The sequence below is a fragment of the Mastacembelus armatus genome, chromosome 6 (assembly GCF_900324485.2).
Source record: "Mastacembelus armatus chromosome 6, fMasArm1.2, whole genome shotgun sequence".
NCBI lineage: Eukaryota > Metazoa > Chordata > Actinopteri > Synbranchiformes > Mastacembelidae > Mastacembelus > Mastacembelus armatus.
In genome coordinates this window covers 3175153-3201685 of record NC_046638.1, presented here as the reverse complement: position 1 = coordinate 3201685, position 26533 = coordinate 3175153, and the positions used below count along the sequence as shown (strand labels likewise).

General features: G+C 39.9%; 1 protein-coding gene across 1 annotated transcript in view; it reads right to left on the bottom strand.

The window, feature by feature from the left end:
• LOC113132892 (copine-8-like) overlaps positions 1-20105 on the bottom strand; it is a 40220-nt gene extending 20115 nt beyond the window's left edge. The window contains exons 1-5 of the mRNA XM_026311317.2: positions 19835-20105; positions 11235-11275; positions 7322-7368; positions 5879-5982; positions 1715-1754 (exon numbers count right to left, since the gene is read on the bottom strand). Coding sequence (XP_026167102.1) covers positions 1715-1754; positions 5879-5982; positions 7322-7368; positions 11235-11275; positions 19835-19917 — 315 coding nt within the window. The 5' untranslated portion in view covers positions 19918-20105. The remainder of the gene's footprint in view (positions 1-1714; positions 1755-5878; positions 5983-7321; positions 7369-11234; positions 11276-19834) is intronic.
• Positions 20106-26533: the final 6428 nt, after the last annotated feature.

The following is a 26533-nucleotide window of genomic DNA, read 5'->3' as shown; positions in this document are numbered from 1 at the left end:
TCTTCAGTCAGGTGAGTCTTTCTTGCCTCACATCTTTGAACAGACTAATAAAAAGTATAAAAGTGCAAAACAACCTTCACACAGGCTAGAAGAATTAGATATATATGCATTGCTAGCAAAAGTATGGAGGTTATGGGATTAAAAGTTTATACTGTTCCCACACAGCCAGTTAACTTAATTACTGTCTACAAAGAAGCTGTTTTCCTGCCGGGATTTAAATGCACTGACTTTAAAAATAATGATTAAAGTCTGAAATGAGATTAGTGCTTATAAGAAAGATATTAGTGCCTTTTACCACAAAAATAAACTGGAGTGAAATAAAGAACTGTAAACAGGGAGATGACAAGCATCTGTCAGGATGAAAAAGTAACACTGACTTAATTTAATAGCAAACAGGATATACAGTGTTTAATTTGATTTTACTGTACTCTCTCTCCCTCTCTCTCTCTCACTCTCTCTCTCTCTCTCTGCACACCTTCCCCTGTAGGCATATCTGCACAAGCTACTGTATGCAAAACATATGGCACAGCAAAAACATCTGCTGTGATGTGAGGATGGAGGCAATCTCATTCACTAGCAGTGAAGCTGCCAAGACAGATACACTGTACATGTGTGCATTTGTTCCCTTTTCTATTATTTATAGCCATGTGACTGGGGATGGACTGTGCCTGGACAATGAAGCCATCACCGTGTGCCAGATCTCCAATCCCACACATCCATAGTGACGACAGGATGCATCCAAGCATCCTCAGCCTTCACGCTGAGACTGAGTTGCTGCACTCACATTGCTCAGCATTGTCAGCAGAAGCCCGGGGGCACGCTGAGGTTTGGGCTGAGTAAAAGAACTTGGCCTGCAGTTGCAAATGAGTATGAAGCTGAGATAATAGGAAAGGGGCTGGGGGCGGAGATAGACACAGGTGATAGACAGAACTGAAGTAGGGCACTGCTGAAACTTCTTTTTGCGAAGTAAAGACTGGAGCTGTAGGGATGTGAAGGTTATTTAGTTTTATGGCAGACTGAATAATGTTTGGGAGGAACATGCAGGGTATTCTGATGCTGTAAAACTGCTCTCCAATGAGAGTGGAGCATAAGCAGAACCAAACCGGCATTTGAAATGACAAAGCTGATATAATATCATCTCTCTATTCATTTTTATTTTTATTTAATGTGTGTGAAACGAGGCTCTATCCTCGATATATTTTAAAGAGCAGCTGACCAACATTTCTGTATAGTCATGCTGAAACAATAAGCTGATCACAGACAATTTGTTCAGACCTCACAAACCAGTTTATCTCTAAAACAGTCAAGAAAATAAGAGACCGAGGACATTTTGTTTAAAGAACACCTCAGAAAGATGCTAAGATGTAATATGAAATATAAACAGATATAAATCTGTTTGATTTACGCATACTAGCCTTTATACTAGCAAACCATCACACCTCCACACTTATAGTTATGGTAAACGTATAGTAATTGCATGTGATTCTGAGCAGTAAGTTCATTAACTTATTGTCTTGTACTGGCATGGAGTTTTTTTCTTCAGGAGAGTTTAAATGCCAACTGGATTTCTTTGTTGCAGTTATGCCACTCTTCCCGCTGACATTCAGATTCAAATCAGACTGCCATTGTACTGGAAGGATAAACATTTGTCTGTATAATAGCTCCATGAATGCATGACTGATTGTTACACAGCTGAGGTGAAGGAGACACTTACGTGTTTAGAGAGGTTGTCGCTTTTGCAGTCCAAATCATACCTGGGGAGAAGAGAAGAGATAAAACATGAGCAGAGAGGCCGTCACAGGCTGAAAGGTTTGAGTGGCAGGTCTGTGACTAAAAGGCTGCCAAAACACAAATTAGCAGCCTGTGACACATGCTTCTTTACCTCATCATCATTAATGCACGGCCCTTCTCTGCTAATCACTGCAAAGAAGCTGCTCGAATTTAAAGTAGCTTGTGATTACAGCACCAAAAGCTTTACTGATCCGATTTCATGCATCAGATACAACAGTATCTGTGGCATCAGTATCATTAATGGCTGTCAGGTAAAAATCTTTACTGGCAATTTGCTGATTAAAAAAAAAAGAAAAAGAGATTAACCCTTTGAACAATGATACATTTTGTAGATATGTGACCTCTCAGCTGGTTTGACCAAATACTTTAAAGGTAAAATGATTCCACAGTCTACTTGTCCATACATTGCAGCAATATTCATCCAAAACCATTAGTAACACATACATTGTGCAGACCATGTGATCCACTTGCCTCTCTGGAGAGGACTTTATCCATCTTCATTTACTTCCCATAACCTGTCACCTTCCTAGGTGTCTGGGCCGTATGTCAATATTTGTGCGTGGTGAGTGTGTAGCAGCGTGCAGTGGAGCGTGTAAATGGGAGAGCCAGAGCATTTCTATCTACAGACAACATGCCATGTACAATGAGGCATCTGCTGACAAAACTGGGAGATGCTGTGTGTCACTACAGGAGGGAGCGGGGGACTCCTATGCAATGCTGTTACTAATGTAATTCCATAGGAGCAACAAAGCACGCTGCAGTTACGCAACACGCCGCCAGCAATAAGTACAGGTGCGTCCCTTACTTCTGTCCTCCCAGGTGTGCATAAATGACTTCATCTTATTTAATGATGAGAAACCTAAGGACGAAGGGAGTGAGGGAGTGTCAAAGAAAAACATACTACTGACGTATGATGACTTGGTTTGCACATGTTCACCAAAACACACACATCCAGACACACAGCGTTTGCAGGAGTAAGATGTCCCACGGCACCTCGTGAGCGCACATTTGCTGTGTGACTGCACGCGTGTGTGTTTCTGCGGATGACATCACTCTGCATCGGCACTGGGCCAGACAGGATTTCTCTTGGTCCTGTGCTGTCTGTCTTGCGGGGGAGCGGCTGCTCAAAGCTCCGTTTGAACTGAGCAATGATGACTAATGATGGCACACAAACAAATGGGGCTGGAGAGCTCAGGCAAACAACAGACGACAGCACACTGACACTCGAGCTCCATCTCCTAAGAGCTGTGTGAAACCTTCATAAAGCTTTCATACAGACTGATACAAGATGCTACACAAATGTTTTATCAGCACATATTCATTGCTGGAACTGGCCCTGACAGATTATTCTGATTGTGACACTTTAGAAAAAATACTGCTCAGAAAGAAAAGGAATAATTTCCAACTTTTAGGCCTTGCAGCAGTTTCTCTGGACTCTGGACTATGTGTCTGCCAAATGAATGTCATAACTACTTACATGAAAAATATGAAAAAAAAAATTATATTATTGAGATATAAGTATGAGAGGACTCAACTATTACTACACATTTGACTGTATCATGTTGATGCTGATTTCAAATCTTGCAGTAAGCTAATGACATCGGTTACTTTTGTGCATTGACTACTTTAATATTTGTTAGCTTCACTCCACTATTTAGAGATGATGTACATGTAGAACCAATAACAGACATTTTCTATCCAAACATTTTACTGAAAACTGAAAAGCTAAATTAAATGTTTCTTAATGAATCCCAGGCTCTTTCATATTCCAGAACAATAACACAGCTATGTCTTTTTCCTTTTGGGAAGGCTTTTCATTTGATTCTTTTGAGCTCTGCTCTAATTTGCCACACTTGATTGACAACCATCCACCCTGGGGTTTCAACTGTGAGCATCCTCAGTGAGCAGTTTCAGTTTTTGGAAAAAAATGAAGCTCAGAAGAGCACTGAACATGGCCAGCAGTGAGATAAGGGTTAACAGCATTTCCAGGCACAGATTTTATCACAGGAAGAAAAATGTGTCGTAGTTTCTGGGTCTTCGGGTAAAGAGAGCGAGGGATGGTTCAGTAGCAGCTATACTGGTAGTTTGCACGGTGCTGCCTGGCTGTACTGATAGCCTGAAGGAAAGGAAGTGAGGGGGGTGGAGGTAACGAGGGGCTGCAGTAAGAAGACTTCTAGACCTCAGGACAATGGCTGAGGAAAGCAGGAGTTGGTTTTATGAGCAATATGGGGAGTGTGTATATGTGTGTGACCACTAAACATTAGTGCGCAAGAAAGAAGCTAAGTGTAAATCTGTGTGTGTGTGTATTTTGAAATGTTTCTAGTTCTGAGGGCAGGCGTGTGTGTGTGTGTGTGTGTGTGTGTGTGTGTGTGTGAGGGGTGGGCAGCCATGTCCTTGCTGTGAGTGACCGTAGGGCCATCAGGCCAGAAAGCAGTAACAGGGCTTGATGCTCACCCACTCACAACAAGCCCTGCTGGGGGACAGACTCCCTGGACGCACACACACACACACACACACACACATCCATCCTCCATCCCTTGCTTGTTAGCTTTTAATATCTTGCATGATACTGAGGTGCAGCCTGCATTACACACCTCTATCACACACAAATTGTAAATAAACATGCACACACACACACACACAAACATTGATACACAAAATATCACACCAGTTATTCATACTTGTTTTGCCAAGCACACAAAAAACAAGCATACACTCACACACACAGATGTATATAGAAATAAAATATCCAAACACAAATATGCTGACAGACACACACAGACACACACACACACACACACACACACACGTACACACACACATACACACACACACACACACACACACAGAGCACCAAATAGCTAGCGTCTCTCCTTGACCTTCACTGTAACCTCCCACAGCTTGTAAGCAGCATGTGGCCCTGCTGACAGGCCAACAAGTAAACAAACAAAAGAGTCGTTCCATATTTCATGAGCTATCACGGGTAAAAACACTGAATATACGTGAAGCTGGAACACAACAGAGAAAATTCCAGATTATCATGATTACTGCGACAGCCTGACATTTAGGACTATATGAGAAAATATGACATTTTAAGTTTTAACAACACAATGACAGCAAGAGGAATCCTGAGAATCCTGTTCAACTCCGGGGCCTTTCTGTGTGAGGTTCGCTTGTCCTCCCTGTGTTTGTGTGTTTTAATAGGGTCTTCCTTTATACACCAGAAACCATCAGTCTGTGTTGTACAAGTACCTTGGGAATCCTCTGAAAATTACTGAAGATGCACTGCTGAAAAATGTACACAGAAAATAAAATATATGAAGAAGAATTCCTCGAAATGAGCTCTAAGGGACCCAGAGGTGTTCGCTGTCTGCTGTGGTAGCTGAGGAATCTCCTGTTTTAACAGCACAGGCTCTATTTAAGCAGTAAGTCTGAAAAACCTCTGTGCTGACCCTGAGATACCTACCCAGTGCTTAAGGCACTCAATTAAAATTGTATGATCAACTGTGTCAAAACCCGAACTAAGGTCTAAAAGGATTAAGACGGAGCAATCTCCTGCATCTGCTGTTGAAAGGAGGTCATTTGTTAACTTTCATAATATTTTTTTTACCTTATTCAAATTTATTAAATGAAATTAATGTAGCTGCTTTATAAAAATGTAGTAAAATTCTCTGTGGCAGGACTTCAGGGTCTGGACCACTTAAAATGAAAAATGGTTGTTAACATTGTTTGCTGATTCCATTATTCCACAAGTGTGATGATAAGAAATCAATACAGATAATAGGTGATAATCATCAAAATGCCAAGTGTATGATTTGCTGCTGGCATCAGGCACTGTTTTGTCTAAGTATCATCTGATTGGGATGAATTCAAATGAAAACGGCAGCAAAAAAAAAAAGTGGCGGCATGAAAACTTGTCTTTTATTTAAAAGGAAGAAGATGTACATCTCTCTCTGCACAGACCATGAATATTTCAACCTTTACTCTGCTCCGCACTGAACAGCACTCTCACCCACGCCTGCACACACAAACAACCAAAAACAAATACACACACACACCAACACACATTAGTCAATTGTTAACTCACAGGTCAAAGCGTAGATTCTGCCTCTCCTCAAAGAAGTAGTCCAGGATGAATTTGCGGACAAAGTCAGGGTTGAGGGTGTTATCTATGACTTCTGTCCTGCCAAACTAGAAGAGAAAAGAGGCAGGTGTGTTTGACTTCAAGAATCATTCAATGAAATGTCCAGCAGGAAAACACCAGTCACATAGAAAATAAAGTAATACAGTTCTACAGTGTGTTTAATGACACTACTTACTAAAATATGTCACAAAAAAGGCCCAAGTCTTTTGACGGTGTTAGCGTATAACATGCCCAGATGCACCTTAAATACTGGATGTTAATTTGAAGCTGCCAGACTAAACTGCTGAATGTTGAGTCAAGTCTTCCAGTTAAGAGCTGAGTCTGACATGTTAAAAAACTGACACTGTATATAGGAAGAACATTGGGCCAGACTTCACACAGCTTTATCCCATTACAATAGCTCACTTATTCTCAGTTTTTCTTCCATCCAATGAAGACTGCAGATCCCTGAAGGACAATCCTATATAGTGAAGCTGCCTGTCTTAACAACCTGCATGTAAACAGTCTTTATGAATCACTTGCATGAAACAGAATCTTAATCTGAAAAATACCCGAGGATCGTTAGAACACCTAAGAACCATGAAACATGCTCCAAAACATAATGAACCCCAACAAGTCCAGAGACACAGTAAATACAACCCCACGTCCAAAAAAGTTGGGACACTGTGTAAAATCTGCATAAAAACAACAGAACATAGAGAAAAAAACTAAGGATTGATGGCAGTAACATCTCAAAGTTGGGACAGAGGCAATGAAAGGCTGGAAAAGTAAATGGTACTAACAAGGAAGAGCAGGAAGAACATCTTGCAACTAACATCTTAAAAAGTCAGAGTCTCTCCGAAGTAAACATGGGCAGAGGTTCACCAATCTGTGAAAAGCTGTTTACAAATTGTCGAACAATTTCAGAATAAGACTTTAAATATATCATCACCTACAGGACATAATATTATCAAAAGATTGACAGGATCTGGGTCCTGGGTTGGCTCTCTCACTTTGAGGAGATGAGACTAGACCTGTTCTATGTCCATACAGTGCTATGTTCTAGACCTCTAATTTAGATCCTAAAGACCTCAAATACTTAATCCACACCAACGTTTTAACACCGATGGCCCAGAAATTAAACAGCAGTTTCATTAAACATTTATGCACCTACTTAAAAATGGATGCACATAAAACAGCAAGTTGTGATTGATGTGGTGATTTCAAACAGGGTCAACCTACTGTTTCTGTGGACATAGATAAAAAACGTCGCTCACCGTGATCATTTAACAGATGCTGACAGTAAGTTGGCTCACACAGCAGCCTCCCAAAAGCTCATTGTGTTCCCTGCTTAAATGCTGCATTGCTGCCATTTAAACTCTTTGTAAGCATTCACTGGTTACTCACCTCTCTCCATTCCCTGTTGGCTATGCCTTGAGTATACAGCACACAAACTGAGAGAGAGGAGATACAACAAAAAAAGAGAGGATCAGACTAATTGAAGAATATTTAACAGAAAACATTCACATCAGCTGAGAGCGTGTTCTTTCCCTGAACCCCAACATGAGAGGGAAAATGTCACTAAAACTTTGCCTCGCAGCGTGATGATATTTCGGCGAGTGGGAGAGGAGGAACGATGGAGATGGGAAACTTCGCTTTATTGACATTCGAGTGTGGAGGGAGTGTGTGTTTTTTTGATGGCGGACCACTAGTGAGAAGAGAACAAGGCAATCAGCTGGCACTAAAATGACATTTCATTTGCATTCTGGTGCCCTTCACTGTATTCATACACTTTCTTCACATGGCAGAAACTGGAAATGCTATGTAGGACACAAACATAGCTATACGTGACTACAGTTAAATCCTTTAAGACTGCAACTGACATTTATGTCATTATAGTTACTTGTGTGCCATATTCCTCTCGTTTATTCTGCTTCCTCAGATTCCTCTCGTTAAAGGAGTGTTCATTTCTGTTACACAAACCAATGTCATACTGTTTGTTTGGTAAACAGGATATTGTACTAACGCTGAAGAGGAACTAGTCACTGAACGTCATTAAACACACCAATTTTCCTTCTATTCTACTATTACAAAATGATGGTTGGTGTGTAAAATGAGCCAGTCAGAGGTGGCAGCAGAACAGAGGGAAAAGACTAAAATGAGATAAAGATGCTTCTTTTCTTTAGAGCTGCTGACATGTAGACATTGTTAGATTTGGAGAGAGTCAGGCTCAAACATGAACTCTTTAAAATGGGGAGTGCTTGTGGTGTTATGGACATGAGAGCGGTATCAATCTTCTCCTGAAACTGTCGGCAAGCAAACAAATACTAATTCTAAAGTGTCAAACTAGTGTTTTGACTTTACAAACCGTTCCAATAAAAGAATACCACCAGAGAATAATTGGACTCACTGGGATTTGGCATCAATAACCAGTGTATGTTGTGGCTCTTGTTGCTTGTATAGCCACAAGGTTCAGTGTTAATTAAATCCCCAGGTAACACAAAGTACATATACAGTACCACCTGTTTCTTAATAGTAATATATGGACCTAACATTTCTTTTTCTTGATGACGGCAGAGTGGTGAGAAATGGTGAAGCTTTTCATTAGCAGAATTTCACTTTGCTGTTACTGTGACTTGAAGATCCTAAAAATCTGTACAAAAAATGTTTTTAAAATTTTTTTTAATATATTTTATATAAATGCAGCATGAAATATACGTCCTGCATGAAGAGACAGCTGCAAAAAAAAACATGCACATGCAAGACACGCTAAGACAAATAACAACTCGAGTTGATCTTGTGACGATCTGATTATGAAGCCAACACCTTCCACTGAGGCAACATGCGTTTTCAGTAATGACGGCATTAATTAATTGTAAATTTTTCCCTGAGTTATGTATGAGCTACCACCAGCTGATGATATGACCTGAGTGATTTAATCATGGCTTCATTAACAGCTTTGACTGTGAGTGAAAATCACCACGACTAGCTGATGAATGTCTGTGGAAATGTGACATTTCACCTTGTAGTATGAAGCTGCTCATGTTGAGCAATAATTTACTAACATTTTGTAGAAAACGTCGCACATTTTGTGAGTGTGAACACAAATAACAAATGTCCTAAACAAATGTCGGGTGCAGCGGCAGAGGTGCGTGAATTAGCCATGTTTTGGCAGACCGTCAGTCTGGGTGCTGTAAAGTATATGTTGCATTGTGACTGATGTACAGTGAGCCCGGGCTCAGCTGGTTGAATTTACAGTCATCCTTTAATCTTGCCACGAAGCATCGGACGGCACATGGTCTCTGCGTTATTGTGCGGGGGGGGAAGCGAAGCATCAATCGCAGGAGCACAAATAGTGATGCATTTTTACATCTGTACCAGCATACTCTCAGCCCTTTCTATTCATCAGGCTTATGATGAGTGCAGGGTTTGACAACGGCGCTGCAAACACCATCTCTGTTTTGAATGTACTTTGATAATGTTCCTGTCTGCCTAATGCCCTTTCCCTATCTGCTGAAGCACACTGATCAAAGCACGTCCACATTCATGCAACATTTAAACAAACGAGCACAGGACAGAAACACTGGATTGTTGTCCAGCTTTAGAAGCTAATATGAATATGGTGCGTGAGCCTGCCTGGGGCTCTGGATGTGTGTGCTTTTTGTGTGCATGTGTGGCTCTGCTGAGGCGGTCTAATGCTGTGTGACTGGGGCCAGTGCTGTCAGCAGAGCAGAGACATGGACGCAGCACAAGTGCCTCCTTGCATAAATGTTGGGGTGTGCAGGGATGCTCATCCTCCTCTCCCACTTAAAGGTCCAATCCACAGTTCTAGGAGCTCATCAATTATGGGTTCACTTACACCAACCAATGCTAAAAAACACCACTGTGCATCACCTAGGTACCAAAGTGCTGAATACTTGGGAAATGAAACAAGGTGATAATGAAAAAAACGCGTACTAACCAAACCCAGGACAGAGGGTTTAAAAAGATGTATTTCATTTCAATGTTAGTCTGCCCATATTTTCCTCCCATCATGTTTATTTTTAGAGGGCTTTTAACAAACAGGACTGTCACAGTCAGTTACAGAAAACAATGCAAGCATGACAGATGAAAACAGCAAGAAACTACTTTATCTTCAAGCCTGTGTATATAAGAGTATCTCTTCTCAGCATTCATATTGGAACAATTCAACAACAAGGACGATAAATCTTTTTCTTTTTATAAGAGAAAGTTCTCAAATGCCAAATGTTGGCTAAACACAATCATCACCAGAGATTAGATATTTGTTTTTTTAACATGGTCACTCTGGCTGATAAGTAATTAGTCATAAATACTTTCAATCTCACCTTGTCATCCTTCATCACTTACATAGATGATCTATCTTGTGAGTCATAGTTACGTCACCGAAATGAAACCAAATATAATTTCTTTTGTCTATTCTCTTGGTTCACAAACTTGAAAAATTATTCAAATGAATGTTATAAAGATCATAGAAGTTTTCAAATCTTATTAAAAAGTTTTTAAAAAATTGCTAGAAGTCATTTGACTTCTACTATGATATAACAATCTGCTAAAAACATGCGACTGATGCATCCAACCCTCGTCTGTCTATTTTTCTATTATTAATACTGTGTATTCTCTTCCTATCACATCTTAAATAGATTATGAATACAGTCAGATTTATAGATAGATAGATAGATAGATAGATAGATAGATAGATAGATAGATAGATAGATAGATAGATAGATAGATAGATAGATAGATAGATAGATAGATAGATAGAATTAACACTTGCTACATGTAACCGAAAAACAAAACCATTTTCTGAACCAATTTTGGATGTTTAAAAGTAAAACACTTTTGTTTGTCTATTAAGTCAAATTGCTGCTGGATTGCAGATTGGGCCTTTAAAAACCACTGGACCAGCTGCCAAATTGTACCGCTGATGTCAAGGGAGTGAGGAGTGTGTATGTGTGAATATGCGCTTTACGCTGTAGGAGGGAAGTGGCTCGTTTGTGTGTGAGGATGATCTGGTGCCCCTTACTCACGATGGAAGCAGAGAACAGTGACGAATACGACCCCTGACATATGCAAATGTCTAGTGATGCACACTGACGAGGCAGAGAGTGTGTGTGTGTGTGTGTGTGTGTGTGTGTGTGTGTGTTTATACAGTTAAAATCTGCCTGCATGTGGTGGATGTTTGTCTTTGGATGTTTCTATTTGTCTGCAGAATTTAAGAATCACATTTCCACGTGCGTGTCAGTGAGTGCATGTGGATGTGTGTTTAGCTTTTTGCATGTGTGAGGGGAGAGAAACTTACTTGGATCAGACTTGGAAAATGTGTCTCTGTCCAGCAGGTTTCTGAAAAAGAAGAAAACAAAGTGACACATTGACATAAAATTAACTGCACAGATCTCACTTTAACAAAGAAAATGAAACTCTAAACTTATTACATCATTAAACCTTGGCTAATTAGCTACCTCACTGACCACAACAACTTGTTTACCCATAATGCTCTTCTGACTTGATTAACAAAAGCCATTTCATCCTGTCATTGAGGCAGCAACATTAAACAGACTATAAAATCAGGTTTAAAGTGGGGGCCATTTATATTTCAAACACAGAGAGAAAACAGCAGAAGCGACGACTTATTTTTCACTTTTTTTGCAACAGTGGAGGCTGCCATCAAATTTACATGACGCTCTTTGCTCTTTGCATGGGGAGGGGGGGATAAATGCACTGAAGAGTCTTATCGCAGAGCAGATGTTTGGGACCAGAGAGACACTCCGTGGTTAAACAGCTCTGAAGGAATTACATAAGCACATGAAGAGCTGTCGCAGCTGCCTGGGCACAAGAAGGAATGGAGAAGCAGCTCAGGTTAAGGAAAGGGAGACCCAGCCTGATACGTCACCACTGGTGGGCTTCTGTGGGTTTAACTCTGTCATTTGCTTACAGTGTCAGGGTCTCAGGGGCTGGTAGCCAGGAGGATGGGGACAAGTCTGACAACACCCAGTGGGGCTGAAGTGAACTTTCTGCTCATTCTCTCAGCTTGTATTCCTGCCAAATCCTACATTAGAACCCCATTAAGCTTTCATAGAGCTAACCCAGAAAGACAAAATAATGAGTGGCTTAGTCACCATCAGGAAGTCCAGTGGGACACACTGCCCCAAAAATCTACAGCTGTAGAGCTGAAAGTATTTTACAACACTTTAAAAGGCAATCCAGACATAAAACCTGAAGCTACACTAATGACATCTTAAACCAGACTGGTCTGATCAGTCAGACTGGTCTCATTTAATCCAATCTATTGCAAAAACATCCCAAATACAGAAGCAATGATGGTTTTCTGTTTTTCTCTAAATAATGGTTAGAGGAAGACTGAAAAACAATGGCCAAAATGTCACCATTGGAATCTATTCGGTGACCTTAGAACAAACTTTGCACAAGCACTTTCCAACCCTGGAGAATGCGATTTTGGTTCTTATTAGAGAAACACTTGGCGGGTATCACTTTAAGCTGTAATAATCGCAGCAGCATGACTTTGCCCATATTGTGAACTGCTAAGAGGGAAGTAGAGAGAAAAGGGGGAGTGGAGGGTGAGAGGTCCCTGCTATCATGCTGGCTATGGGGTGAGCACTGTCGCCTGTCCTGTCTAGTATGACAAGCAGCGAGTGTCTTGAAGCCATTGATGGCTAGTGATGTATCTAGATCAGGCACTCGAGTTGTGCTAAACCCAGTGTGGCCCAGATGGTAAAACGCCACGCTCTGCTGCCTTGCTGTCAGGGCACGCCCGCTGGCCTTTCCCAGGCTTTGAGACTTTAAATAAATGATAATAAGCGATGGAATCAGGCCCAGTCATTTCAGGGCTGTTTTTTTATGAGTGGCAGAAAGTTTGAGAGATTGTGTAGGAGTGAGAAGTGGGCGACTTCACCTGCCAAATGGGATAAATGTCCAATAGAGAAGCAATACTGTACACCCTGTTAACTCCCAGAGGAGTATGAGAGGAGGTAGGGAAACAAATGGAGTGAAGGAAAGAAGAAGAAAAAAAGTCTGCAGTCTGTTTAACTGTATGTGTGTATGTTTGCAGGCAGGAGTGTACACCCTTATATGGATATGTAACCTCACTCTGGTTTATGTCCACCCGAGGGCCTCCACCTGGCCCCGGTAGAGGAGGGTGACTCTTTAAAAAGCATTTTCCACCACGGGCAACCTGGGAAAAGTCTGGGCAGTCCGAGCAGAGTGCCTCGTTGTTCATCAAACATTTAGGGGAGTGATCCCTCCTTGACATCAGAATTACATTTAAAATCCCAGCGGTTACATCACAGCCACCTAAACATGGCAGCTGGGGTTTTAAATACCTGGATGTGAGAGGACCTCTACCTGGAGGAGACACTGAGACGACATTTTGTGTTCTTGAAAAAAAGGAAATTGAATATCTTTCTCATGGTTTCAACAAGGCGCAAAGACATAAACAGCATTTCATCCTAACAACAGGCCATGGAGACTCTCCATGTATCTGGTATGTTACAGTACTTCTACCATAAATATCAAATTCTTCCCCTGGTCCAGTGAAACAGCAAAACCTGAGACAGTTTGTATTGTGACAGCATGAATAAGATTTTATAGGAACATTTTTTTCATGTTTGGTTCACGTCCTGAACAGGTAAACCACCAAGATCACTGCAATTAAAGTCTAGTTTATAACATAAACTGATCACAGAATACAGACGCTACAGCTAAAATGGATTTCTATTTATGAGCTAGTGTAAAGCTTAATTGATAATCGCAGTGTTTCTGCAATAACTACAGATAAAACTCTTCTACTTGACTTATTGTGCTAACAAATGCCATCTGAAATTGTAATTACATTTTTTCCACTGTAGATGCTTTACAGTTTTTCTTAATTGGTGAAAATGCCCTTTACTTACATCCAACATGTATGGAAACGTGCAGAAATGTGTGATTTCAGTAAACTCAAACAATGATAATTGTGTACATGGTCTCGCAAAAACAAGCGAACCAAGAAGAGAGGGAAGGAGCTGTCAGTCTGTGTACACACACACACACACACACACACACACACACACAAGCTTTTATGATACAGACAGTCAGAATGAAAGTTGATTTTACTGTATATCAAACTGCCATCAGTGTTTTCTGTAAAGATTTCCCACCGTTCAGCTTGGCCCTGATGGTGGTGGAAGTGTAAACCCCAGCAGTGTCAGTGCCAACCTTCATTTCATGAACTCCACAGGAGAACAAGTAGCAAGAAAACCTTCTCAGCAAGGAAAATCCTCCTCTGCGTCAAAAAGCTCCTGAATGCAGCGTGAACAGTCACTCCCATTGCAACAGCTCACGCAGCTCCACCAGCTTGACATTTAGCCCTACAAGCCAATGTGCATATTGGCTTATTATTCAGTGCATCAGCATGTGACTGTGGAGCTAAACACTAGCTAATATAGAGGCCCATTTTGTGAATGAAGAACACAAGCTCCACCTGGGAGGATGACACCAGATCAATAAGGTCAACTGTGAAGACAATTCTGGGCTGATTTGATTAATTCAGCTTTGAAGCATCTGAGACTCTCTGCTAACCTCAGATTCTCTGTGTGTGCTTGTATAAGTGACGAACAGCAATAACAAACCAAACAGTGAAATCTTGGAACAGAAAAATGGGATATCATGGCGACACGTCTCTACATGGCTGTGGGAGTGTAACACCTACTGAACAATATTTAATCTGCCTTGCACAGTAGTACTGGTTCACCTATTACTATTTCTATGCAGATCACTAACGTACGTCATCTAGTTCCAATTAGACCGTTAGGAGGGTTCAGAATCCAGCTTCATGTCACTTTCAGTCCCCAATAAGTGTTAATTTCATCAACAGAATCTATAACAAAAATATTCACTGATGACCAATTTTTAACAATGAACAAGACTAAAACTACGTAAAATGTCAAATTTGATAATTATTAGAGAACAACTCCAACTTATTTACATTTTAAGTGAAAAGCATGATGGATTTCAACTTTAGACTCTACATACAGTGTCAGATGCTGTAGAAGGGCATCCAACACTGACCCCTAACCAACGCAGTGTCTTCCAATTTATCTCTAGCAATCACAGAGTGAGGTGGTCAGTAATGTGATGTGAGCTAGACCAGGTGAAGCTAACATGGCAGGCTGGTGCCTTAATTAGGCTAAATGACTCCTTCAAAACTAATTAGTGCAGCCACTCAGCGTGACCCCTACCAGTCCACTTGTGGCTTGGACCTGCCACCTGATATCGACTTGATGTGTTGGTTTTATGCTCTTTGCTCTGTTTCACCTAAATGGTGTCAGACTGGTAAGACTAAGAATCAATAGACGTAAGAGAGCAAAGCTGCAAGGTGTAGCAACACAGAGAGGATGATGTAGAGGGCAAACAGAAGCGCTTTCCTGTCAGCCTTCATTAGATTTAGCTTCATCGAATGTTTATAGAAACTTGAAGCTGTACTTGTTTAGTTTGACTTATTAGCAAAAGTCCAAAAATTAAAAGCAGACTGATCTGAGGAAAAACTCAACCTTGATAAAAATTTTAAAAGTTTTTGCCAAGTTTATAATTAATGTAAAAATGTGCTACAGGCAGGTCAAGATTTATTTCGAAAACTTGGGGAAAAAAAACATCTTGCAAAATATCTTTCTTCTGAATTATTATTCTCTTAAATCAATGAGGATGTAAGAGTTACCACTGCTCACAGCTCAGTTTGCCTTTCGAAGATGGCAAAATGTTTGCATTTGGCAACGTATGAATTATTTCAGACTGTCCAGGTGTCCAGGCTTAAAGTGACCACTGAATCTTTTGCAGTGACATTCATTTCTAGCACCACTTACAATTGTGCCCACAGAAAACCAGAAACAAAAAACAAAAATTTTAAAAATGTGCCATTTGAAAAAGAAGATGTCTCTATTGGCTCTAAGCAATCACCATCAATAAGGCTATGCAAATTTTGTCTCCTCGAGAAAAAAAACAAACTAATCTCTTGGTCTGAAATATCTGAATGAGCCTCTAGGCAGCCATATACGGTAATTAGTTAAAGACGAGTTTAAGTGAAACTGAAGCCAAATGTTCCTGAGTGTGTCAACAGCAGTTTGATGGCATGATTCAAATAACCAGACACAAATAAACACGATTCAAGTAATTCAGTGTTGAAACACAATGTTGTGAGAGGCCGTTACAGCTGCAGCAGGATGGTTTATTAAAAGCAGCTGAATGAACCAAACCAACATAATAAATCCACTCTCTGCACATTTTTAAATGTGTTTACAGCCTCTTTTAAATAGTTTTGATGGTTCTGCAGAAATAGTCCAACCTTGAACATAAAAACTCATCTTTAATGCTGCACTTATGTTGGCTGTTTGCATTCAGGGCTGAAACATGACAAACAAACAGAATTCCTCCTCTCTGTCAACTCTCTACGCCTCTTTCTTCACCGTACTTATGGAAACTGCCACATTGGCTGTGACACATCGACCGGCCTCTCAGCAGGTTAGCGTCCGGATTCAATACAGCCGCATGACAGCACGTCAATTCTTCAACGTGATATAATTCCTACTTTTTGTGCCAAAAGGTCACGGCTATCTCTCTACTGTGGACCAGAAGACAGCCACACTGATGTGAACACCAACAACTTTGGGAAACAGAGGACCAAGAGTCTGCTGGGACTGTTTGATACACAAAACTAAACTCCATCAGCGTGTGTGCATGCGAGACCTTGTGATCCAGAGCGCTCGGCACTCAAGCAAACAGTTGCGTTCTGTTACGGCAGACTGAGGGAGTTGCTTGTCACTGACGTACAACACTGGACTTAAGTTAATCAATCTGTCACTTCTTCTGCTTCTGGGTTTATTGAGTGTAGGAGGATGGGATCTATCTAGACTCAGTGCTTCAGTGGCTCCGCTCACACACAGAGAAACCAAAGTGGGAAAATCACACCACCCACCAGCTCAAGACCGGACTGGTAAATGTTTAAACGTTGCTGAGGCTGCTCAGGGTACTGACTCTGCCATCAGCTCAAGAAGCAAAAAAAAAAAAAAGAAAGTATTTTTGTGTTTATTTGTGTCTGGTTAATTCATCCTATGGGTGAAAACATGAGTGTTAGTATTGAAGATATGTGTTTCAACCAGAAGTATATTTACTGACCATGTGTGGAACTTTATCAGAAGCCACGACTAATAATTCATTAGCTAATAGAAAGAAAAGATAAGAATATAACTCATTAATTGAAGTTTCACATGGTTAGTTGGACAAAACAATATTTAAAATTATAATCTTGTGCTGTAGAATTTTGTTACAGGCATTTTTGAGCCTTTTCCAAACGATGAATAGATTTTTTTTTAATTATTATTATTATTATAATAATTAGCAGATTAACCAATAGTGGAAAAACTAGCGGTAATGGCTATGAAGACTTTATTTATAGGTCACAGTTTTTCAAATATGTGTCACTGATATTACCGTTGCCAACCCAACATCACGCTTGTGTTGTGTATTGCATGTGCTCATAAAACCGTCTTTCTAGAAACAACGTCCCTGCTGCTCTACAGACGTCACTGGGAACACTTGAAGCTAAATCCTACTGGACAGAGAGCACAATGAAAACTGCTCTGTGGGTTATCGAGAGTAATGCAGACATTGTTTCTGTACAGACATGCTGCTGTTGAGTTTTCAAAGGCCTTTTTAATAGATTCCAGCAGCCCAGACAAAACACATTTACCTCTATTGATTTGAGGTGACAGAATTTTTTTAAATAAATATCTCAAAACCTCCAGGCAAAACTATTAGCCATTAAATTAATCCTAACTAGGATGGACCAAATATCAGAAACACTTCACAGTATCAAAACAATACAACTACAAATACTACTACTCATAATAATAAAGAAATATTTGTATTCCAACACAGTACATAGTGATAGTTTCTCACATGTCGCCTACTTGTCTTTTATCTGTGGTGTAATTTTGTCCATCACAGGCTACAGTAAACTGTATAAACAACCCACCATGATACATTTTCCACTAATAGTTGACAGAGACTGACAGAAGCAACACATGGCTTAATGGCCCCATGACTCAAAGCCTCTTTACAACCACTAAATACATGTTGCTGCAGATTGTTGCTACACTGCCCATGGATCCATTTTCTATAACTACGTATTCCTTCGGACAGTCACATGGACCAGAGCTTATACACTATGTTTACATGTAGAAAATGATTTGAACGTACTTCTGTAATAAAACAGAGATGATTCGTGGCTCTTTTCTTTCATGATGCCATCATTTCAACAGAACAATTATTTTTGTCCAGATGGTGGCTTCCTCATTTTGGAGAAGGCATCTTCAGAGGCTCTGATCTCAAAATCATTAAGGTCATTACCAGGCTGGCTTCTTCCGAGCCATTATCGGCCTTTTATCTTAGACCAACATAAAACCCCAACAGCAGCTGTCTAAATTTTAGGTCAACATAATGCAATCCAAAGTCTTTGTTCCTCTGTTCCTAATGTGTCTCGAAACGGGTTTACGAGACGTCGCCTCCCCCAGGAAAATAATATTCCCAAAACAGCAAAACTTACTCTAACCCAAGAGAGCCACATGATAGTCACCGGATCAAATATCACAATACTCACAAATTTACTGTGTAATGTGGCATAACTTGATGATATTCGGGGATGACTCCCAATACTTTTAAGGATGGTCTATAAAATAGCATTAAAATGGTGAAAAGTGGCTATTTGACATCACAAAGTAGAAACTGACATTCAGGGGAAAAAGCAGAAATATTCCTTCATTCCAGCTTCACTGATCCAACACTTGACTTTACTGTGTCCAACCGGTGACGCCTTTATTGGCGGACAGAGCAGTGCAAAAATAGTGCAGATCAGTTTTTAATAAAAAATAATCATTACTAATAATGTTAATAATAATGTTGCTAATAATAATTAGCAACAGCCCTACCAGTGAGACTGTTCTGGAAGCTTCTGATACAACTACAATTATTTTCAATATTCTGATTGTGTTTAATTAAAAAAACTCTAAGAAAATATCCCAGATCAGTGTTTTGACATTCAATTTCCAAATCCTCACACTGAAGAAGCTGCAACCAGGGAGTAACTGGTGTCCTTGAACCTGAAACGGTTCAGTTGTTGATGTATTTTCTGTGGATCTAATTGATTATTCAACCACTTGTCAGCTCTAAAGCAGACACATCAATGACACAGTGACAGACATATGCAGAGAAATTGCAATAAATAAGCAAATAAATAAATAAAACCTACTCAACCAAAGAAATAAACTGTGGTTAAGAGTTTTAGGTGAAGCTCATTAGCCAGTTGCAGCAACCAGTAATTACTCTGTGGCTCCCACCCCCTTACTTTCTCCATCTACAGTACATCTCTCTACTACAATAAGAACAATAGTGACTCTGCCACAAACCCACAGTGAAACATTACATTGTGACTGCACACACAGAAAGTGGCTATTTACTACGCTGCAAGCCGATTCCCAAAGCAGCTGTGCGTGCTGCAGCTGTGCCAGCGCGTAGAGATGTGACAGCCCGGTCAACTCTGACCTCCATTTGGCGATCATCCAAAGACAACAGAAAATTATAAAGGTATTTTAAATTCTGATAGATACTAGAAGATATTAGAGCATCAGCCAACTTCTACTGCCGTGATACAGAGAGAACAATCCCCCTTTAACACGAATCAATCAATTACAATAAACAGTAAAGTGCAATAAAGACGAGCGCATCTGGTGCGTTTACTCTCCAACTGCTTCCATCCATCTCCAGCAGTGACTGCACGTCAGGTGTCAAATGTTAGAATAACACGAACAGTGTCTCACACATGAAGAAGAGCAAGCAGCAGCAGTTTGTACTCACCTACAACAAACAGAGAGTTCAACTTTGGTGGCAGGTATCGCAGCGGTGAACGGGTCTACGTCTCCAATACACGCCATATTCATGCGGCTGCCGCTTGGTCGATCAATAATCGCCCCGTGTCCTGCGCCTTAGCGGCGGCATGAGGGGAACCGCGATGAGAGGAAATGAGGAATGAACGAGAAGACGACGAGCTGCTTGTGTCTGGAAGCTCGAAGACCCGGAGAGAGGACGCGTGGAGCTGCAGCGCGTCGGAGCCGCGTCTTTGTGCGCGTCGGTGCTCCGGAGGAGCGAGCACGGTGTGAAGGGGCGGGAAGACACAAACACTACACACACACACGCACACGCACACGCACACACACTTGCACATGCACACACATGCGCATGCACACACACATACATAGACACATACAGACAGGGAGTGTACAGTGTTTATCTACTTGTAAAGACCAAACAGCTTCACCAAGATAAAAATATTTTTCCTTTTCTCTTCAGAGTTTAGAATTCAGAAAATTGACTGAAGGTCCTGATTGTTCAGGTCCACAGTTCTTATAATGGTTACTTTTGCAAAGGTAAGGTCATTTTCTGGTCCCTCAAACCAATTGCAACCAAAAACAGTTTAGGTCTAGCTGTTCACTATCCAGGTACTTCTTCTTCTTCTTTAGTTCTATGGCGGCTACAGACCAATTTTCAAGGTGCATCTAGCCAGGTGGCTTTAGATTTGGCACAGGTGCATCCTGGGAAACAATTCTTTTATTATATCTTATAATATTATTCATCCTGGTGGTTAGAAGAGCCTGAGGATTCATGCAGGTTTGTGCATGAAGCAGGAAGTGTTTTTAAACAAACTGTGTCGTGCTTTTAAATATTGTTAGTTAATTATCTTTTATACAAACAGATAACTACTCTGTCACACCTGTGTATGTATGTTCACAATGACCTTGTGCTGGTGTTCGCGTGTGGACCATAGTCTATAATCTTACAGTGGCTGACCTGAAAATATTTTTCATGTTGTTATTAATCTTTTCTGCAAAAATCAACATTGGCAAGTGACAGATCAGTTTTTGGGAGCGTGTCCTTGTACTTGTGTTCATCCCACTGTTGATCAAATGTATTCATATTGTCAAATAAGCTTAGAGTTATGGCTGGGGTGAGAATATAAGTTCAGTATAAGCAGCATTTGAAATATCTGGTGCCTAGAAGGTTTCACATTTGTTTTTGGTGTTTTTGGCGTAGGCCTACGTTCATGTACAGTAAAAGGATCAGCTCTAAGGATGTGATGGAGCATGTAGAGGTGAAATATGCTGTAAACCTCAGGGGAATGAATAAAATTCAATCCAGTGTGTACAGTGTGTGTGTGCAGGGTGGCCGTTAACGAGGAAAAACAATTTTCAAGAGGTCCTGCAGAACAGGGTAGTCTCACACAGCTGAGGGGCAACTGTAAAAATTCAATAGGTTGATTTTAAGAAAACAGCCACAATGGAGCTACAGGTGGTTGATAAGGTTGCAGATCAATATGTTCATTGATTGTTTTGGCTGAGAGATGCACACTTTTAAAAATCAATTTTTAAATTCTTGGCACAAAACTCTGTATTTCTCTTTAGTTTAATATAAAAAGTGATGTTATTTTTCCCTGTTAACTCAGCAGGACATCAGGGGTGAAGAAGCCCTGTGCTGATATAATTCAATTATCTCTTTTCCCAGCACTAATTTGACATTCAGGCTACCATTTTAAAAATTAGCTTTGTTGTTATTTAATTGCTCTATTTCATAATGTTACAAAGTCCTTTAATCACATGAATAAGGCTGAATTACCAAAAAGCTCATTTTCCTAACAGCATCCCTTTAAATATTAGGTAAACGAAATTAAAAATGGTGAAACAAAAATGAAGTAGGTGTCACTGAAACAAAGAGCCAGCTGAGTCATCCTGCTGGGTGGGAGAAAATACAATTAAAAGTGTTTGAGGTACAGCTGTAAAGTCATAGAAGTAACAGTGTGATTTAAATATTCTAAAAGGTTAAGAACCAATGTAAACTCTTAAACAATTAAAGCCCTGCTGAGGCTCTAAATGAGACTGGAAGCATCTACAGCTGACAGGTAATTAACCAACCAGAAAGCAAAGTAATCATGGATTAATTAGGTAACACATGTATTAATATTCTGACTGTCTACCTGACACTTCGACAACACGTTTTATTCTCCGCCCTCATGGAGCGAGCCGTTTCCTTCAACAGCTGGCAGGTATCTCAGGTGTGGTAAGTTGAAAACACTGTGACTGCACAGCAGTGAAAAGTGTCTCTCTGAAGCCAGATGACAAAACCACCTGAGCAAAACAAACTGAATTAACCAGCAGTGAGCTAAAAATAGAAATACGTGTGTCACGTCCAATTAGTCTGAAGAAATAGAAGGATCTTTCTGCAGGTCAAACACCTGTTAGAAGATCCATGTGTGTGTTTTCTATAGGGCCATATGGGTCTCACTATATTTAATGCTCACGCCTGTAAATAAATGTCAAAATATTTCATGACCGTATTGAAGCTCAACAGAAGTTAGGGTCAGATGGCTTTGGGGTCTCCCAAGACCATGATGGTCTGTGGAAAATATTATAGCAATTGAATGGTTATAAAGATGATCCTGTTTGGGTTTTAATCTCATTGTTTATAGGCCTCTAGAGCAACAGGTCCCAACAGTTTTGCTTTATGATCCCTCACAAGCCCATATGAAGTTCACCATCTTCACCACATTAATGTTGTTTTCTCATTTTCCCAAAACTCAACCAAGGCTAATGGGAATATCAGTAAGTTTCACATATATGTTGCCTTCTTGGTGTGATACCTTTTATTTGCTATTGAAACAGGAAAGGTAGGGCTGGTGCCACAGAGACAGCAGCTCCCATGACTAAATATACGGTGGAAATCATCCAACACTTTTCTTACACAAGGTAAAAACAAATCTCTCTACCCTGCACTGACTTTTCATTTTCGTCCAGTTAGTGTTTCACTGATTTCTCAGATTGAGATGAGGGAGCTGAATATGGCTTCTACAAGTCCACGGTGATTGTCTGTCTGAAAGGATGCCTATGAAAACGACCTGACTCCCCTTTTCCTCAAAGACTATATGACTAAGAAACTAAGAATTCATTTTGTCATCTGGTGACACCGCTTTCCAGGAGACTCTTGTCACCGACTCCTCGCTGATTAAAACTTGTCCAGGTAAAACACAGAGAGAAAAAGCATAAGAGTGTTGGAAGCACCTCGCTTGTGAAAATTCAAATATTTGCAGATTCAGCTTCAAGCCAGGAACAGAGTAGATGTTTGAAATCAACTGCGAAAACTATCAGCTTCACACATTTAATGACTGAGATCGCAGTTGTTGACAAGTACACTGTGTTCTCGATCAGCTGTCTCGAGCTTTTAAGAAACAAAAGTGAATAGTCATCAGCGTACAATATAAACACTTTTTTACCAGTGACTCTTACAAAACAAGCACAGCTGTACTGGCTCGAAGTTCAGTGCAAAGAGAAACAAGATAAATTGATGAGCTGCATGTATACATTCATCAAAATGTAAGTTTGTGTAATACTTTATTCATTTTTGAAGAATAAATCTAATGCATTTCCTGTCAGCCTGAGATGTATTTTGCATTTGAGGGTAATTAAACTCATTAAGCACTAACACATAAACATTATTTAACCAGGAAAAGGCCTTGCTGAGATGAAAAACTCTAGATATCAGAATAATTGCATGCTCATGTTAGCAGTTAGCTCAGACAATACTACTACATGTCAGATTACAGGCCTACAGAGCTGCGATATGGCTGCAGCCTCCCGTTTCACGCTGTTCCAGTTCTGTTGGGAGCGATGACATGGGGTTGGGCCTATGTGATGGGTAATTCATCTCAGCTCTTTTTTTAATACAAGCGCAATATTAGCCTGTACAGCAGCTGAGGGAGTGATCTAGATGAAGTGGTGCGTTTGATCATTTGTAATAAAAAGATTAGGATAGTAATTTGGAGATGGCTTTGTTAGGCTGCTTGGAGTGGTTGCCTGATAAATGAGCTTTATTAGAGGGGAACTGTTTTATCATCACGCCTTCTAAGGTAATTTCTAATCATTCCTCTTGCTTTAATATGAAGTCTTTGTAGATTCATATTGGCTATCAAATCATTAATAATTCCTGGACTACATTTGGATCCAGACAGTGTTTGAAAATCACTGAAATCTTTATTAGTTTCTATTACAATAGCAAAAAATAGATTTTTTTTTAAAAACATTTATTATTTAATATTGAATCTGAGGATTGACTTTGAGGTTAATAAAAATACTTGCTTCACTTCAGTTCAAGTTAATTCCCTCAAATTGTAAAATAGTTTTATGGTTTCAGCATATCTGGATTAAAAAGAATTGTATTAAATTCATGTCTCAGTGCCACAAATAGATTTCAAATTAACAGTGTGAGAAGCAGCTCTGACTGCGTCTAATTACTGTCTCCTCAATCTCCCCTTCCCTTAATTTTCCATATAGAGGCATGCAGGAGTCTTGGTATAAATTACTTCAAAAATGTATTAACCCTGCCTGACCGACAAACTAATGCTGCACAGCAGAACACTGGTAAAACTACAAAACCTTATTCACAATTCAAGTCAAGACACCAAACTTTTAAGAAAAAACAGCTATTTCAGGTTAGAATTTGGAGAAATGTGTCTGAAACTATATTTTTATGTTATCTTATGATGTATCTCATCTCTGAGAGTACAGTTCATGTCTAACATGCAGTGTGGTGTAAATTACCAATTCAAGGGTTAATTGAGGGGAAATATGAGTTTAAAGGGTCACAGTTTTTAGCATTTTTCTAAAACAGAATGAATCAATGTGGTTATTTTAGTGAAATATTAGTTGATCAGTGGGATTTTTGAACAAGCGCAGGCACATTAACCTCTGTAAAAGTCACTCGGTCTGATATTACATACTGTAAAATGTAGTTTATGCTGAGGCAGGTCAAAATCTCTCTCCAAGGGGCAGAGATCTGCTCAGAAATGAGCAGCAGGGCTGGAGTAACAATGTGCATATCTCTGCATTTTGTGAAAGAGCTGGTTGTGCTGTTTTTTAAATGAGGATTAATAGACTTACATCAGAGAAAGAAGCCACTGACCAATGAACACACCTGATGCGTGTGAAAAAGTCAGCAATAATGGGGACACCTTTGTTAAACAAAAGCTACTGGGGGTGATTTAAAGACTTCATTTGGGCTTTGGACTCGGTGTCTGCAGAGTAGTGGGACAAATAGAAGAACTATTGAGTCTGCTTTGGAAATTTCTAAGACAAATTCAACACAACAGAACCTCAGCGACGTCCACACACACACTCATCACTACAACACTCACATCAGGCGGCCGGTGATTGTGCTGCCAGCAGACAGTCCTGCAGATTGATAGCAGCAGACCCTGATGGCCTCCTGATGGTTCATCAGGCAGCTGAACACAGTCTCTGTATCAGTCCTCATTCAACTGCGACCACATACTTTCACTTGTCAGTTTAGGTATTAGACCTATTAGATAGGTAAAAGTTTGTGTTCACTCAGTTACTACTATAACTCTATATTAAACTGCACACATAAAGCTATCATTATTGCTACCACTATAGCATATGCCCATAATCAGTATATTTACGTCACGACCTTCCTGATGTTTTTTTTTTTCTCAAGGACCCTGAACTACAGTTCGTCTTTAAAAAAATCTTTCACTGACACCAACATCAAGACGTTATGCTCACAGCTGTCCCTCGTAAACCGACAGCTGCAGCACCTAAAATTACTCTGAAGCAAAGAGGCATGAAGGAGCATATTCACACACACTTAATAATCTTAGTCATTTTATAAGTGATCATGAAATAATCACTGGAGTAACGTTAATAAAACTTAACTCTGCAACAGTCTACAAGTATATAGTATTTAATGATTAAGGTAAATTAGACTAAACCAAGATGTGTGCAGTGAAATTATACTTAAATTATACATGGTTATGTTTTACTGCATACACAGCAGGTTGGCTGTAATACTGTCAGTAAGGGGAGGGGAGGTTTTTAACCAGGCTCCATATCCTGATGGCTCCATGCACATTTTGTCTATTGGTTTTTATAAACACAGTATTATTAATTTGTTTGGAGGAATTCACTGTCAAAACTTTTTGAACTGTCCTGTCTTGAAGGTGCTGCTATTGCCACCTTGTGGTCAGTTCAGTTTTCAACACTTCCAATATCATAGAAACAGGCGTTTCTTTTCTTAAACCACCATCTGTTTTATGAGAAGTCATTTGACCTGGATAAACTCAAGAACATCAACCAAAGAAATGTTGGCCCACTCACTTGCAAGGGTGTCTTTTCTCCTTGTCTCTTCTAAAATACCAGAATTTGTTACAAATGAAGTAAAAAAATAACACATTATATTAAGCTCAAATTTCTAACCATTTGATAATGTCAACAATTGATAAAAAACACACACTATAAATATTATAGGTATAGAAAAATGTTGGATTGAACTAAAAGTGGTCCTGGGTGAATGGAAATATAGTAAAACACTGTTGTAATAGTTTTAAATGTCTTCATTGCTATAGGAGATATAATTGATACTGTACATTAATAGGTGCTTAACGTTAAAGCATTTATTTTACTATTTAATACTTGCACACAGCTTATAACAGTACAT